Genomic DNA, 16,895 nt, shown 5'->3' with positions numbered 1-16,895 from the left:
GATTCCCACGCATGCCTTACACGTGTCACATTTTTTCATCATCAGATTCCACCAAGTCTTCCCCAAGACAAGACAACTCCCACCTAGTCTGCACCAATGCATGCCAACACTACCACCTAGTCTGCACCAATGCATGCCAACACCACCACCTAGTCTGCACCTATTCTGCAAGATTCCCATGCATGCCTTCCACGTGTCACACCTTTGCATCATCAGATTCCACCAAGTCTTCCCCAAGACAAGACAACTCCCACCTAGTCTGCACCTATGCATGCCAACACTGCCACCTAGTCTGCACCTATTCTGCAAGATTCCCACGCATGCCTTCCACTTGTCACGTTTCTGCATCATCAGATTCCACCAATGCATGCCAACACTACCACGCATGCCTTACACTTGTCACATTTTTGCATATTCAGTCTACTTGAAAACGAGTATAAATAGAGGGTCATTCTTGCAAGTTTTCATCAACCACTAACACTTTTATTCAGAGAACTCAGGCGAAACTTCTCATCCACCAAGCTTCTTCCTACATTGCAGTCATGTCGCTTCTTACCATGGGCCAAGAACACAGAGGAACTAGGGCAAACATTGCCTCATTCGTAAGTTTTTCTTGAACATTGCCTCTTTCGTATGTTTGTAATTAGTTTTTTAAAAGTCCAATATAATGATTTTTTATATTGTTTGTTTTTAAAGGATCCCAAGAAATTTCGTCAACGTTCACACCCAATGCCTTATCCAGACCCATGGTGCGTACCTTACATAGAGCGTGCGGGTTTCGGTCATGTAATGCATGTCGTAAATGCCACCATTGATGCCAAATTCATTTTGGCTCTGTGTGAACGTTGGAGACCTGAGACACACACCTTTCACCTACCAACTGGTGAATGTACCGTCACATTAGAGGACGTGTACATGCTTTTAGGTCTTAGAATAGATGGTAAGCCTGTGACCGGAAATGTTCAACAGCCTAACCAAATATGTGTTCAAATGTTGGGGGTAGATCTGGTCGAGGGTGAGGGGTCTGCCAAAGCAAGGGGTCAGGGTATTAAATTATCTAGCCTACAATTGTACCACGACTCCATAACTTTGACTGAGGAATCCTCCGAACAAGAAAAAGTCATAAAAACCCGGGTTTACATTATGCTATTGTTTGGGAACTTGCTATTTCCCGAAGGGACGGGAAATAGCATAAATTTTATGTACTTGAGTTTGCTCGGGGACATTGATAGAATAAGCACATATAGTTGGGGTTCTGCAGTATTAGCATTCCTATATAGCTCTTTGTGTAAAAATGCACAAAATGAGCACTGTACATTTTCTGGATGTGCTTTTTTGCTCCAAACATGGGGGTGGTGGAGATTGCCGAGGCTAGCCCCAGAAAATCCTAATGACTACTCCTTCCCCTACGCAACTAGGTAAATTTATGATCTTATTTCATTTTGTATATTTATTCTATAAATATTTGTAACTAATATTATTTATCTTTTTTTGTTTAGGTTCATTACAACCGGACTGGATTACAGTCTTACCCCCAAAAATAAAATTATATTTTATCGTCAACTGTTGGATCGTCTCCGAGCACAGGATGTATTACCACTAAACCCTAAACTTCTAACTGATTTATTAATGTCATGCATTCTCGATAAATAACATATTTACTTTTTTCTTTGCAGTTTATTTGAAGGCCATATTTGGGATTGGAACATCAACCCAACCCCGAAGATGCAGCTGTTTGGACAGCAAAAACGGCCATAATGCGGTTCACCACTGTGGAGATGCACCAAAATGACCGTGTCAAGCTTCAATTCGGAATGCATCAAGAAATCCCAGGCCCCCCAATGTCTATGGAACCTTGGCATCTAAAAAAAGTCAGCCACCAGTGGTATGCCAAAAATTGGAAGGAATTTGCTAAGGAGTTTCGAAAAATGTGGAAAGACCGTGCCCACTATGTTCTACAATTTCCGGTGGCGCCCAACGAAATGAAGCCGACAAGGGAATATGTGGATTGGTATAGAGCAAATACCAATCCAGAAATGATTGTGTCTGACCCGTTCTATTTGGACGATCCCCGGATGCAAGAACCATATTTCCAACAACAACAACCACCACAGTATTCCCAACAACAACAACCACCGCAGTATTCCCAACAACAACCACCACCTCCTTATTACCAACAACAACCACCACAACCATTTTACCAACAACAACCACCACCACCTTATTACCAACAACAACCACCACCACCATATTACCAACAACAACCACCACAACACATGTCCACCCCCCAACCAAATCAACAAAACATACCACAAACTCAATCCCAATACCATGAAGACTACCAACAACAAACTCAACATTCCCACCACCATCAACAGTCCCAACACCTACCACAATATCAATCCCCCTACTTCCACCAATCCCAACACTTCCAACACGACAATTTCCCAAGCTCTTCCAGTCCTCCACCTAGCCCCGACACGGGTATACAAGAGGACTACCAACAGGACTACTACACACCACAACAAACATTGCACTTTGGCCAACCCGATTCAACCCTAAACTACCAAAGACCACAATTCGAGGGCGCACCCAGTAGTAGTCAGTTTGTCCCACCGAGACAAAGCTTCGAGGGCGCAGAGGGGACTCGTCTTTCCTACAGCACTGAAGGGACTTCGACCCAACCACAACGGCAAGCGGCAAGGGGGCGCGTTAGGGCAAGGGGTGGTAGTAGGGAAGCACCACCACCACGTGAACTGTCTAGGCGAGTAACTAGACCTCCCCCGTGCGGATCGTAAAAGGGACCGCATCATATGTGATTAATCATATCTTTGTAATATTTGTCTTGTCTATTATTTAAATAAAAATATTTTCTGTTTATTATCTTTATATCTTTATCTTTATCTTTAAAAATATTGTCTATCATATCTTTATACGTATATAAATTAATTTTTTTTCCAAAAATTTACAAATAATATTAATTACTTATAAATTATATTAATATATATATATATATATATAAATTAATATATATATATATAAATAAATATAATATATATATATATATATATATCTTGTAAAAAAATTTATTTATATATGTCTTAACATAAATTAATATAATTAATAAAATATATAAATTTATAAATAAAAAAAAATTAAAAAAACAAAAAAAATAACATTAAAAAAAAAAAAAAAAAAAAAGGGAATGGGCATAGGCGCCACTCCTAGTGGCGACTTGCCCTACCCATTAAGGGTAGGCGCCAACTAGGATGGCGCCTTAGTGTAAAAAATGGCCAAAATTGGCCATTTGTGTAATTATTTTGAAAAATTGTATATCTTTGAATTTTTTTTTAAATTTTTGGATATTTTAAAAAAAAATTCTAAGAGTTACGTTGACCTGTTTAAAACTATAAATTTTATATTAATTTTTTTTTTAAAATTTTAAGAAATTAATTGTTAAAATAAAATTTTAAAATTTTAATTTTTTTACATTCAAAAATAATCTCTTAATATCTCAATCCAATATAACCTTTTATTAAATTTCTTAACATGTGTCTTAAAAAATATTACTCTGATTTAAAATATAAATAAAATTAACAAAAATAATTAATGTATTTGATCTAAGATCCAATACACAAACTTTCTTTTTGACCAATATTTATTTTTATTTATATATGCTTTCTATTGTGGAGCCTAATAGTAACAAAAAAATTATTTTGAATTTTCTAAAAATTGAAATATAATTGAATAAAAATAATAACATATCTAACGGTGTTAAACAATGATTCATTGAATACCACCACATGCATCTGGAGCCTAGAATTACCCAATTTACAATTTCATAAATAATTTTATTTGTAGTTTTAAAACGGCCATTTGACATCCACCGGTTCAATAAAAGATAAACGGTCACGATCTTTCCTCGGCACAAAGCCTACACTGGTTATAAATACGCTGCTAACCCTCTCACTTTCTCACAAATTATTTTAGGGTTTAGCATTGCGGCTAATAGAGAAGTTGAAGTTCACAAACACACGTAGTTCTGAAAATTCATTCATATATTTCTATTTCTTCATTTCAGATTTTCAAATTTCTCGTTATAGCGTAGTAATTGTTTTGATATGTTTCTTACGATTCTGTATTCTGTATTTGATTTTTCTCTTTTTTGATGTTTTTTCTTAACGAGGCTATATTGTACCGAGAGAAGGGTGGTAAGAAAAACCGATACCTTTGATCTTGAATTCGCCATTGTGGCTATAGCTAGATTAAATCGAAGAAGCTTACTGGCCGGTTATTGTGAGATCCTTTTGGATCTCTGTCGATAAATCTGCTTACCGAGTTTCTCACAATTTCGATTGTTTATATCAATCTTAGTATGTTTTAGTTATTTATTTTTGGTACCTTTTTGGTGAATTATTAGAAGGGAAGTAGGGAATTATCTTATACGCCTTAGCAATTTGTGGGTTTGTGCTTATGTATTAATCTGGGATTTTTTGGGTATTTGCTTCAATTTTTATATTTCGTTTTATTAGCCATTTTGTTTTTCGAAGAAAGTATTTAAAATCTTTGTTATAATTTTACCAGGTGTTTGCGTGAGATTATTGTAGTATTTTCGTTTTATTGGCTATACTATAGTATTTCCTCTGTATGTTTTTAGTAAACTACTCGTTATCAAACAAACATGGATACGGTTGAAAATTTGGAATGGATCATAAAAACAATAAATGTATCCTTAAAAAGGAAATACTAAAAACATGTTTGTATACTTAGGAGGAGTCTAAATAATGTCCTTGATTGTTGGAGCCTTAGTAGGACGAAAAGGAATGCAAAAAACAGTCCTGATAGAAAACTCTTCCATAAAATGAGGAAGCAACACTCGATGTCATACTCCCTCCGTTTCTTGTTTTTTTAATACTTTTTACACCTATAAAGAAACGTTTTTAGTGTTATTTGACTCATAATCTGAGCAATGATGGATTGCAGAATCACAAACTTGATAAAGCTTCTAGTATACCATTTGGCATTGATAAGATAAATGAAAATTGATTTAAAGATTATGGGATCATGCTCTGATCTGTTTGATCTGTTTATACCATTAGTAAGCCAAAAGGGAAATGGGGAGAAGTTTGAAGAATTGAACTAAACTAACACGACTTTTGAAGAATGGATGGGAGGTTATTTTTGAGTATGATTTGCGTTGATAAAGTGTTATTTACATTTTTTCTCTATCATAAAATAAATGTTCTGAAAAATAAAATGAACAAAACAGAAGAAATCAAACTAATAATACTTCAAATAATCTAGATTTATTTTACACTGAGAGGTGTAAATCAAAGTTATTCAATTAATTAAGAAGTATATTATTATACCAAAATTTTAATTTAACACAAATTTAATTTTATATCGGAAAATAAGAATGATGTTAAATGGGTATGCCCATTGTGTTTAGGCCTATCATGTAAAAAAAATGGGGAGGAATGAGACGAGTATAGTTGAGGGTGACTCGATCCTTGCCCTCAAAAGTTTGCCTATTGTTACATTTAATCAGAAGTCCCACCTGGGTAAGGTGCGTGATCACATGGCACTGATTTGGCACTGATTTGAACTGCCACAATATATAAAATCAAACATGTACTTCCTGCATTAACTTTGATGTTGGAGTGCTAATATTGTATAAGGGTGTCTATATGGATTTTAAAATTTTATTTTTAATTATGCATCATAATTTTGAGGATTTGAGGATCCAGGAACATCACCACCATCTGTAGGAGATTCCCTAAGATGTTTAGACAAATTCGCGTAGTCCTATCTATGCAATGAAGCGCTACCGCCATAATTGAGTTTGTGACCCATGCTAGAGTAGTTAGGTTGTGTTTGAGTTATTGGAGGGCGACCAAGACGATTGAATGACGACATTGGTGTGAATGATGTGTCGAGGAAAGGTTGAAATGATTGTTGTGGTGTTTGGTAGCCATATGGTTGTCGCATGTTTTGGTTTTGTGATGTTTGGGCTTCTTGACTATAGTACGAGGAATGACGATTGTTGTTAAATGATCGCTGAGTATTTTGGCTAAGACGACTACGAGGTATGGTCTTGGTATTGTAGTTGAGTGTTTGACATGTTAAGGTCGTATGTTTGTCTGTTTGTGGATCGATAATTTTGATGGTAGGGGATTGTGAGTAATTGGTCTGACAATATTGTGAGGGGTTAGATGTTGAACCTTCTTGTGTATAAGTTACCTGGCGTGGATCGTATATGTACATATCATCGATGAGGAACTCAAATCCAACCGATATGTATCAAACCATATAATTACGAGTTGGTTTTTTTTCGGTTGACATCATAACGCCAGTTAAGACATGGTCTTGTCGGTACTTCCATTTTTGACACTCAGATCTAGCGAAGCTTTGCCAAGAGTTAAAGTTACATTTGTCGTTAACTTTTCGTAGATGCTATTCTCCGAGGTTTGTCGGGGGATCTGGGATGTGTTGAAGCATATTAAACTGCAATTTAACACAGTCACTATGATGCATCTCCATAGTGGTGAACCTTATGATCGGTGTGGATGCAGTCCAAACAGCTGCATCTTGTTCGTTGATTTCATGGTCATGATCTAAGTTAGATATGAACGCCAAATGAACTGAAATGTGAAAATATATTAGATTACGCAATGGGAGATATTAAAAAAATTATTACGAATTAATTCGGTTAATGGAAATACATCTGTTGGCCGAAAGTGATCCAAGAGATTGCGATATTGGGTAATACAATGTTTAGGACATTTGTTATAACTCATATCACGAGCCAACCATCTGCACCAAAAAAATAAATATATTATTTAAAGATAATAATGGGTAAAATAAGTAATAGGACATTTGTTATAACTCATATCACGAGCCAACCATTTGCACCAAAAAAATAAATATATTATTTAAAGATAATAATGGGTAAAATAAGTAAATATAATTAATTATTAATGGGGTCACATGACAACAAACCTTGTGGAATGCATGGATGACGTCTTCAAAGACATTGGAAATCTACCAATAACCGCATTGGTGAGAACAACCTATTTTAGGTTGTCATCGACCTTTGCAACCAGATGCGAAAGATGAAGTGCAGTGTTAATGTTAGGTCAATTATTCAGTGAATGCTGTATGAAAGTGATAAAAGAGGAAACTATCAAAGTTAGCACACACACAGTTACAATCTTTGACCGTCATAGGTAAAATTTTAGTGTACAAGAAACAAATGACCACAACGAGGGGATGCCAAATTTATGATATGCTGTTAGACTAAACTGAAGTTGGTGCAACTGTGGCAAGTTCTAGTTTCAGGCCTTCCGTATACCTTGCTCTCATGTCATTGCGACATGCGCACATACTCGCCAGGATGCTTACAACCATATATCCGATGTTTACAAGGTCATTACCGTCATGAGTGTCTATAGCGAAAGCTTCTCAATACTAACAATGGAGGAATATTGGCTTCCATATGAAGATGACATAATTTGACACAAAAATGAGATGCGAAGAAAGAAAAAAAGACGGCCAAGCAGCACGCGTATTAGAATAGAAATGAATACAGCTGATAAAATAATAAGATTATATAGTATAAGTCGTCAACCTTGACACAATATGAAAAAATATCACAATCTCTGAGCAACCTATGCATCATAATTTAGTATCTCCATTCAATTTTTGTAACCTTTGATTTTGATATATTAAAATTTTTTTGTTACAACAATGTTAACAACAAACATCACTTCAACTTAAACACACTTAAAAATGAATAGGTCTGAATAAACAACATAAATAACAAATATAAAACAGATAAAAATTCTTAACCACAACATTTAAAAATAATATTTCTAACTGATTACAACAATACTTTTAATTTTTCGCCTTCAGGTATGTGTCAGTCTAACCAACGAACCAACTCCCTTTGTAGTTGCTCGAAACGATAGATGTTTCAGAAGAGCATCTCCATCGGAGGCTTGTCTCTCAAATAAATCACTTTTCCATATTGGCGACAAAGACGTACCATGTTTGCAATATAATGAAAAGAGACGTGGAAAAATGAATCACAAAACATCTCTATTTATAAAAAAAAGTTACACAATACACACAGGAATCAGATCAATTGGCATCTCCTCTCATTCTTTACACCGACGTCAATTGGATTGAAAACATCATATGCTGTAGTCAATTCAATTGACGACTCCTCTTTAAATTTAAGGGTAGATTCATCTGACACCTATGTGTTGACGTTTTTTTTATAGAAAATGAGGTAGTTTGAGAATTAATCTGAAATGTGAATTATTTTGATTTATTTTTTTGAAACACAGAGTTATTTGAGTAAAAAATTCACCAATCTCAATAAATTGAGTTATCTTCTATGGACTTCGGCAAAGACCAATCTCAAACAAGAAAGAACCATAATAGATTGTAAAGTCTTTTTTCATAAGATTTATTATTGCATTCTCATAACTAAGATTTAATAATGTTAAGATGCAATTGTTAATATTAATATACTCATAACTGAGATTTAATAATGTTAAGATGCAATTGTTAGTATTAGTATATTCCTCTTTTTATCGCTCCCGCCTGTTCTATTATACATAACCCTCATCACATAATGCTTTAAAGTTGAATGTGAAGTTCAGGTTATTCATCTCCAAACACACACCCATCAATGCTATGAAATTTTCTTTTTTTTTTTCATTGTCATAATACCCAATTATTTTTAGAAAAATGAAGCCCTTCTGGTATACATAGTGTTAGGAAACTACGCAACATTTTCTCATAGTCAGATTCATGGAATAGCGATATAAATGCGGAATAATAACACACAAAGTTGCTAAGACTTTTTATTTACTGGAAAGATAAAATACGCATTGTATTTAAGAATTTCTCTCACTAGTGTATTTCTCTAATTATTGAAAATGCTCTCAATGTTGGAATGAATATTGTTTTGCCTTTTACATCTTGTATAGCCAAAGCATTTGATACATCATCCGTAACCCATTTATTACGGTTCCTGTAAAGTAGTAAAATCTTCCATTTATTTCTAAATAATAAGAAAACAATGACCATCCAAATAATAAGGAAACAATGACTTTTTCAACAATCTCCCACTTGAAGATTGACTTCAGTCGGTCTTCACATCTCGATCATGCAGCAGCCTTCTCTGGTATGTTATTCTAGCAAGACAACTGAAGTTGAGCATAACTTCAGTTTATCATTAGTTACTACCTTTGTCAACATGTCTGATGGGTTCTTACTTCCCAGAATCTTCCTCAACGTTAGTATCTCATCCTCAAGCAGAGTTCTGATAAAGTGATAACGGAGATCGATGTGCTTCGTTCTAGAATGGAATGCTGAATTCTTAGCCAAATGTATTGCACTCTGACTGTCGCTGTGCAAAACACTCCTCTCTTGGATGAATCCCAACTCTATCAATAATCCTTGAAGCCATATCAACTCTTTGCTAGCTTCTATTACTGCTACATACTCAGCCTCTGTAGTGGATAGAGCAACGATCTTTTGTATCCTCGACATCCAACTAACAGCTGTAGTACCAACAATAAATATGTAACCGGTGGTACTTCTTCGATGATCAACTTCACCAGCAAAGTCTGCATCTACATAGCCTTGTACTTTTAATTCACCTTTACTAAAGCACAAACATTTCTCCTTAGTGCCTCGTAGATACCTCAAAATCCATTTCACAGCTTCCCAATGGGCTTTACCTGGATTTGACATAAACCTACTTACAACTCCCACTGCATGGCCAATGTCTGGCCTCGTGCATACCATCGCGTACATCAAACTTCCAATGGCTGAAGCATATGGAATCTTAGCCATCAATTCTTTTTCTTCCTCCGTCTTTGGGGTCTGGTCCTTTGATAAGCGAAAATGACTAGCTAAAGGTGTGCTAACTGGTTTGGCATTGTCCATGTTGAATCTTTGTAAAACACGGTTGATGTACTCCGCCTGAGATAACTGCAAAATTCCTCTTTGCTTATCTCTCGTGCATTCCAAGAATCTTCTTTGCTGGACCCAAGTCCTTCATGTCAAATTCTTTTGACAATTGCATCTTCAAGTTTCTGATTTCATAAATATCTGGACCTGCTACTAACAATCATCGACATAAAGTAATAAAATGATATAACTTGAATGATATCTTTTGAAGAAACAACAGTGGTCGGCATTGCACTTCTGGAAATCTTCCTTGTGCATGAAGCTTTCAAACTTCCTATACCATTGTCTTGGAGCTTGTTTTAGACCATACAAGCTCTTCTTTAATCTGCACACCATTTTTTGTTTGCCTTCTTCTAAGAAACCTCTTGGTTGAGGCATGTAGATCTCCTCATCTAAGTCTCCGTGAAGAAACGCAGTCTTCACATCCAACTGCTCTAGGTAGAGCTCTTCACTGACAACAATACTTAACACATACCTGATAGTATTGAGCTTCACAACTGGTGCAAAAATTTTAGTGTAGTCAACTCCTTCTTTTTGCTGAAATCCTTTGACAACTAGTCGGACCTTGTATCTCTTAGAGCCATCATGGTCTTCCTTCACCCGATACACCAATTTGTTGCGAAGTGCCCTTTTTCCCATAGGTAACTCAACAAGTTCCCATGTCTGATTGGAGATCAAAGACTTCATCTCGTCTTCCATAGCAAGTTCCCACTTGCTAGCATCTGCTGTCAAACATGGTTTTGCTTAATCTTCAGGCTCCCCTTCACCTGTCAATAACATGTAATCCATGTATCTCCTGTTAGGAACATGAGTTCTAGAAGTCCTTCTCAATACAGGAGTTGGATTCGGAGGCTCTGATATGCCAGACTGCTGCTCACTGCCTTGTTGAATTGTTTCCTCTAGCTGAGGATTATCAACTATAGGACTTTCTAAGACATCGCCCACCTCTGCATAAACTGGCCCACTCAAATCTGAGTTGCTGACACATGTATTCTGTTTGTCCTTGTACATCACTCTTTCATTGAAGATTACATCTCTACTGCGGATCATCTTTTTGTTTTCAGCATCCCATAAGCGATACTCAAACTCATCCTCACCATAACCGAGGAAAGTGCATTTCTTTGATTTGGGGTCAAGCGTGTTCCTGCCATGATCACTAATGTGCACATATGCTACACAACCGAAAACTTCAAAATGTGAGAGTTTTACCTCTTTTCCGCTCCATACCTCTTCTGGTATTCTATGCTCCAATGGTACCGATGGACCTCGGTTGATTAAGTAAGCTGATGTGTTGACTGCCTCTGCCCAGAACTGCTTCGGTAAGCCTGACTGCACGCGTAAGCTTCTGGCTCTTTCAGTCAACGTTCGATTCATACGCTCAGCTACACCATTCTGTTGAGGCGTACCTGGCACAATCCTCTCCATTCTTATTCCGTGCTCATAGCATAACTTCTTGAACATGGTGTCCACATATTCACCACCATTGTCAGTTCGGAGCTTTTTGATCTTCAATCCGGTCTCGTTTTCTACCATCGCTTTCCATACCTTGAAAGCCTCAAATACGTCAGACTTATATTTCAGAAACTATACCCATACCTTTCTGGAATGATCATCAATAAAAGTCACGAAGTATTTCTTTCCACCAATAGATGAGACGGTAGTTGGACCCCAAACATCAGAGTGGACAAGCTCGAGTCTTTCCCTTTTTGGAGTTCTCCCACTTGTATGAAAGCTAACTCGTTTCTGCTTTCCAAATATATAGTCTTCGCACATGTCAATTTCTATTGACTAAACACCCGGTAGTTTTCCATTTAAGTGCATAACCTTCATCCCCTTCTCACTCATATGGCCTAGTCTTTGGTGCCATAGATTGGAACTTTCATTTGCTGCAACTGCAATCAAATGACATGCTCCAGCTGTCTTGTAAAGAGAACCACTCTTTTTACCGCGAATAAGTGTCATTGCACCTTTTGAAATCTTCCAATGATCTCCTTGGAAGATTGTTGTGTATCCATCATTGGCCAACTGACCTACTGAGATTAAGTTCTTCGTTAGGTCAGGAATGTGTCTGACATTTTTCAACTCCCAAACAGACCCGTTCAACTTGATCTTCACTACACCTTTTCCCACAATCTCACAAGATTGTTCATTACCAAGGTAAACTTTACCGAGGTTCTCGAGAACATAATTTTCAAAGAACTGTTTCTGTGAAGTTGCATGAAAGGATGCTCCACAGTCTAACACCCAAGACTCTTCCTTGCTCTCTAAAGAGCATATCAACGCATCACCTCCTCCTAAGGTTGAAGCAATGTTTGCCTCATCTTTCGCCTCCTTGTTCTTCGGTGCACTCCTGCACTAATTTTTGTAGTGTCCGGTCTTCCCGCAATTCCAACACTCAATAGTCTTTGAGCTGTTAGAACTATGATGATTTTTGGACTTTGATCGTCTCACCTTTGATTTACTGCGTTCGCTTCCTCTAGTTGAACTTCTACCTCTTGACTCTGTATGCAATACTGAAGAGGTTGATGATTCACCCGACTCTCTCCGTCGGATCTCTTCACTGAGAACCAAATCACGTACATCATCAAATTTTAACTTGTTGCTTCCCGATGAACTACTCACAGCTGTGACTGTAGCATTCCAACTTTCTGGAAGGGAAGACAAGAGTATCAAAGCCCGTACTTATCCATCAAAGTCGATTCCAACTGAACTCAATTGAGTTGTAATAGTGTTGTGTTCTTTCAGATGTTGCGCCGTTGACGCACCTTCTGTCATCCGTAAATTGAACAACTGCCTCATCAAATGAACTTTATTTGAGGCCGACGGTTTTTCGTACATGCTGGAAAGAGCATTCATAAGATCACCCGTAGTCTTTTCTTTTGCAATGTTGAAAGCAACATTACGAGATAACGTCAAACGAATGACTCCAAGAGCTTTTCTATCTAGAAGGGTCCAGGCACCGTCCTCCATTGCCGTTGGTTTCGTGCCCGTTAGAGGTTCATGCATACCTTTCTGATACAAATAATCCTCTATTTGCATCTTCCAAAAGCTGAAGTCCACACCATCGAACTTCTCAATTTTTACCTTTCCTTCGTCTGCCGCCATCGCTCCCACTCGAATCTGACTCCTCTGGATCGCTTCTAAAACAGAAAGAACTAACCAGCTCTGATACCAGTTGTTAGGAAACTACGCAACATTTCCTCATAGTCAGATTCATGGAATAACGATATAAACGCGGAATAATAACACACAAAGTTGCTAAGACTTTTTATTTACTGGAAAGATAAAATACACATTGTATTTAAGAATTTCTCTCACTAGTGTATTTCTCTAATTATTGAAAATGCTCTCAATGTTGGAATGAATATTGTTTTGGCTTTTACATCTTGTATAGCCAAAGCATTGGATACATCATCCGTAACCCATTTATTACGGTTCCTATAAAGTAGTAAAATCTTCCATTTATTTCTAAATAATAAGAAAACAATGACCATCCAAATAATAAGGAAACAATGACTTTTTCAACACATAGCTGAACCGTAAAATAATTTCTAGACTAAAGTAAACAAAATCTCAGTGCTGCATCCATTCTAGGAAGCTATTATGAAAACTGCAAAATGAAACATCTCATCCATTTAGCAAGAAATATAGGCCTTACTTACACTTGTCCAAGTATGCATTCCACCCTTGAAGTCGGTATTCACGAGCTGCTGCAGCCGGATTCGCTGCCTTGATAATGCCGCGCCCCACGATAATAATGTCACTACCCCTATCATGGATTACCTGAACAAAATTTTTTTTTTGGTGAATTTCGAATAGAAGTAGTACAAGAATGTGCAAAACAGCACAAAGGAACAGAAATAAGAGGATATAGATGGCAACAAGCATAAACTTACAGAATATGGAGTATTATATTGCTGCCCAAAACCATCACCACCGATCGCCAATTGAACTCCAGGAGTTGCATGAATGAAACAAGGATTTACCGGTGCCCCAGACCACGATGCTGGATTGACTGAGATGAAGCCAATAACAAAGTCGGAATGATCCTCGGCAATTTTCACTGCAGCAGATGTGTAATCTCCCTTGGCAAAGTTACCAGCTGAACTCATTTCAGCAAGTAGCAACAAACCCTTTCCGCGAGGCAAACCCTACATATTGTTCATTTGACATGTTAGACAATTTCTTATTTTGCATAATTACATTCAAGATATTGTTATGATCAGGATTGTTCTATAGACCTTCAATTTCAGTCCATCGACAATTCCCGGACCAGAGATAATGTGAGCATTTACGATATCAGCCCATTCCAATATACGAAAGATCCCTCTGTAGATAACATAAAAAGAAAGATATTATGCTTAATGTAGAAACAGATGAAAGAAATCTGAAAAATAATACAAAACTTTCCAGCAATGTATTACCCTTCATACTGCATGGTCACTGTGTTACCAATGTCGGCAAACTTACGATCCTCGAATATTAAGAAGTTGTGTTTTTCTGCAATCTTCAACAGAGATATCATATTTTAATAATAAACTACTCCAGAAATGTATAAAATTCCTTAAAACTTGGTAAAATGTTGCTCATGTAAACGCATAACATAGCACTCTTATAGTTGGTTAAAATAGTTACATGAACATTTTATTTTCGTAAATGCTAACATATCTACTTCAGTGTACAGATGCTAATAAGAAGAGTATGCAAAATCTTGGGGAAAATAGCTTAATTTAGCTTTATACCGCACGAAGTTTAGAGCCAAAATCCGGAGTAAAATCTGGTAAGATATCTACATGCGTTTTCAGCAAGCATATCTCACGCCCAACCTGACAAAGAAAGAAAAGGGAAATTAATTTACATAATTTATTCACGACCAAACTTCTTACTACAATCTCATTGATGATAATCAAGAGAACGTGATTCTGTCAAATTTCAAAGTAAGAATACTGTAACCTTTTCACTGAAAATAAGAGATTAAACAAAATGCCATCGCAGAACTGAAAATTTTCTCACCTTTTCGGCAATTTCAAGCAATTCAGCTGTAGTTCCAACATCCGCAGCCAAACACAGATTACTTTCCTTCTCAGCCATTATCTCAAACAACCTCTTTCCCATTGGATTCTTGGACAACTTAGCTCTCTCCAAATATGACAGTGCCTTCTTGAACTTAATTTTACTTTCCAAAGTAGCAACCTTTTGATTTTCCTCTAAGAACCTTATAACAACTCTAACCATCTCCTCATCGAGCCTTCCTTTTTCCCTCAAAATTTTCACCATTTCAGTCAATTTAAGAATCGCGTGCAACTTGATTCCATTGCTCTCCAAATTTTGTCTCCCACCTTGCTCTCTATCAATCAAAACCACAGCATCACTGACCTTCAACCCAGTGGAACGCAACGGCGCAGCAGTTTCCAAAACCGATGTGCCACTAGTAACTAAATCCTCAATTATCAAGCAACTTTGTCCATGCTGAAAATCACCTTCAACGGCTTTAGAAGTGCCGTAGTCTTTGATTTCCTTGCGGCGCATGACCATAGGGATGTTGTGAGTGACAGACACACAAGTGGCAATGGGCAGAGCGGTATAAGGGACACCGCAGACAAGGTCGAATTTAGTGTCCGGGACAGAAGAAATCATAGTTTGAGAAATTTGTTGGAGGACAGAAGGATAAGATATAACAAGGCGGAGGTCTATGTAAATTGGTGAGGAGATTCCGGATTTGAGCTTGAAATTTCCAAATTTGACTGCTGAGATTTCATGGAGTTTAAGAACTAAAGACTCCATTGATGTATGTGCCTATTTCAATCAGTGTCATTCAGTAAGTAACACCATCAATAAAAATAAGGCATACAATAGAAGCAGTGATGTAAAATAACAAGCATAGTTGAATTTTAATACACTGATATTGTTCTGCGATACACAACAAACTACAAAATGTTGTCAAAGAGTAGCTACAGCACTCCATACAACTATACAAGTACATGAGCTGACTGACACTTACACACAAGGTTTTAAAAAACAATCAATTACCGCGAAAACGGCCTCAACAAAACAGCATCCGAAGGTGTCGACTATTCAACGTTTAAATGCTGAGAAAACAATCACATATGAAAAGCCGATACAACCGCAACAAAATGACGCTACGCCACGAAAACCCCGCTTAAGTTACAAAAGAGAAATTTTCCGAATCAGAATATGAAAATACAAATCAAAGAAAATATTCCTTATTATTACTACAAAATTCTGAACTAATATTGTGTTATGTTGTGCTTATTTCCCACCACAACGACTGCAATCTATAACTGCAATCTATATGTAACATTTGTACCAACGGAAATCGCAAAACCCTTTACACGACGGTTATTTAAAACGTTGCTTATACACTAATTAATTGTAAGTACTAGTATAAATTAAATCATAATACTCCTACAATCTTTAACCTTACTAACCGTGCTTCTACTTCTCATGCACCTGCACAAGCAATCTAAACTACCTGATTCTGTTATTGCCAAAAATTTCTTACTAAATTGAAGAATGAATTTGGGTATTTAATGCAAACACGCGAAATGCAGGAACTCAGAAAATAGAAATTAATGATGCAAGAACTTGCCTTTATCTGAGTGAAAGTAAGGGAAAAATTGAAGAGATTTTGAGAGAGATAGTGAAGGGTTTGAATGTGAATGTAAATAAGCCAGTTTGAGTTTGAACCTTTTATGCTCTGGCGAGTGTTGTTGCTACAACGAGAAGATGCTATTTCACGGTTCAGAGTTTTGCAACGAGAAGATGCTATTTCACGCTTCAGAATACATAACTACACCCCATATCTTTACTCACTTTAACAGAATATTCGATGATGATAGAATACATTTCAAAAGAGATTAATTATTATATATTTTCATTCTAAAAAGTTT

The 16,895-nt window shown here is 36.8% G+C and overlaps 1 protein-coding gene and 1 non-coding gene across 3 annotated transcripts; one reads left to right on the top strand and one right to left on the bottom strand.

The window, feature by feature from the left end:
- The first annotated feature begins 4,251 nt into the window (after positions 1 to 4,251).
- Positions 4,252 to 4,351, top strand: LOC127077618 (small nucleolar RNA snoR109). The gene has a single exon (XR_007787408.1). It is a non-coding gene; the product is annotated as a small nucleolar RNA snoR109 (small nucleolar RNA).
- A 2,328-nt stretch (positions 4,352 to 6,679) lies between these two features.
- LOC127075713 (uridine 5'-monophosphate synthase) lies at positions 6,680 to 16,841 on the bottom strand. Of its 2 annotated transcripts, none has more exons than XM_051017175.1 (8): positions 16,693 to 16,841; positions 14,998 to 15,780; positions 14,727 to 14,810; positions 14,409 to 14,491; positions 14,226 to 14,313; positions 13,881 to 14,135; positions 13,647 to 13,767; positions 6,680 to 6,813 (listed from the first exon to the last, which is right to left on the bottom strand). In XM_051017175.1, exons 2-8 carry the CDS (start codon positions 15,766 to 15,768, stop codon positions 6,794 to 6,796), a joined length of 1,422 nt encoding a protein of 473 aa, XP_050873132.1. In that variant the 5' UTR covers positions 15,769 to 15,780; positions 16,693 to 16,841; the 3' UTR covers positions 6,680 to 6,793. The 2 variants fall into 2 exon arrangements, with proteins under 2 accessions (XP_050873132.1, XP_050873131.1); XM_051017174.1 differs by having other exon boundaries at positions 16,595 to 16,805.
- Positions 16,842 to 16,895: the final 54 nt, after the last annotated feature.

The sequence above is a fragment of the Lathyrus oleraceus genome, chromosome 4 (assembly GCF_024323335.1).
Source record: "Lathyrus oleraceus cultivar Zhongwan6 chromosome 4, CAAS_Psat_ZW6_1.0, whole genome shotgun sequence".
NCBI lineage: Eukaryota > Viridiplantae > Streptophyta > Magnoliopsida > Fabales > Fabaceae > Lathyrus > Lathyrus oleraceus.
Note: the sequence above shows the minus strand (reverse complement) of the source record. Positions and strands in the feature narration are given on the sequence as shown.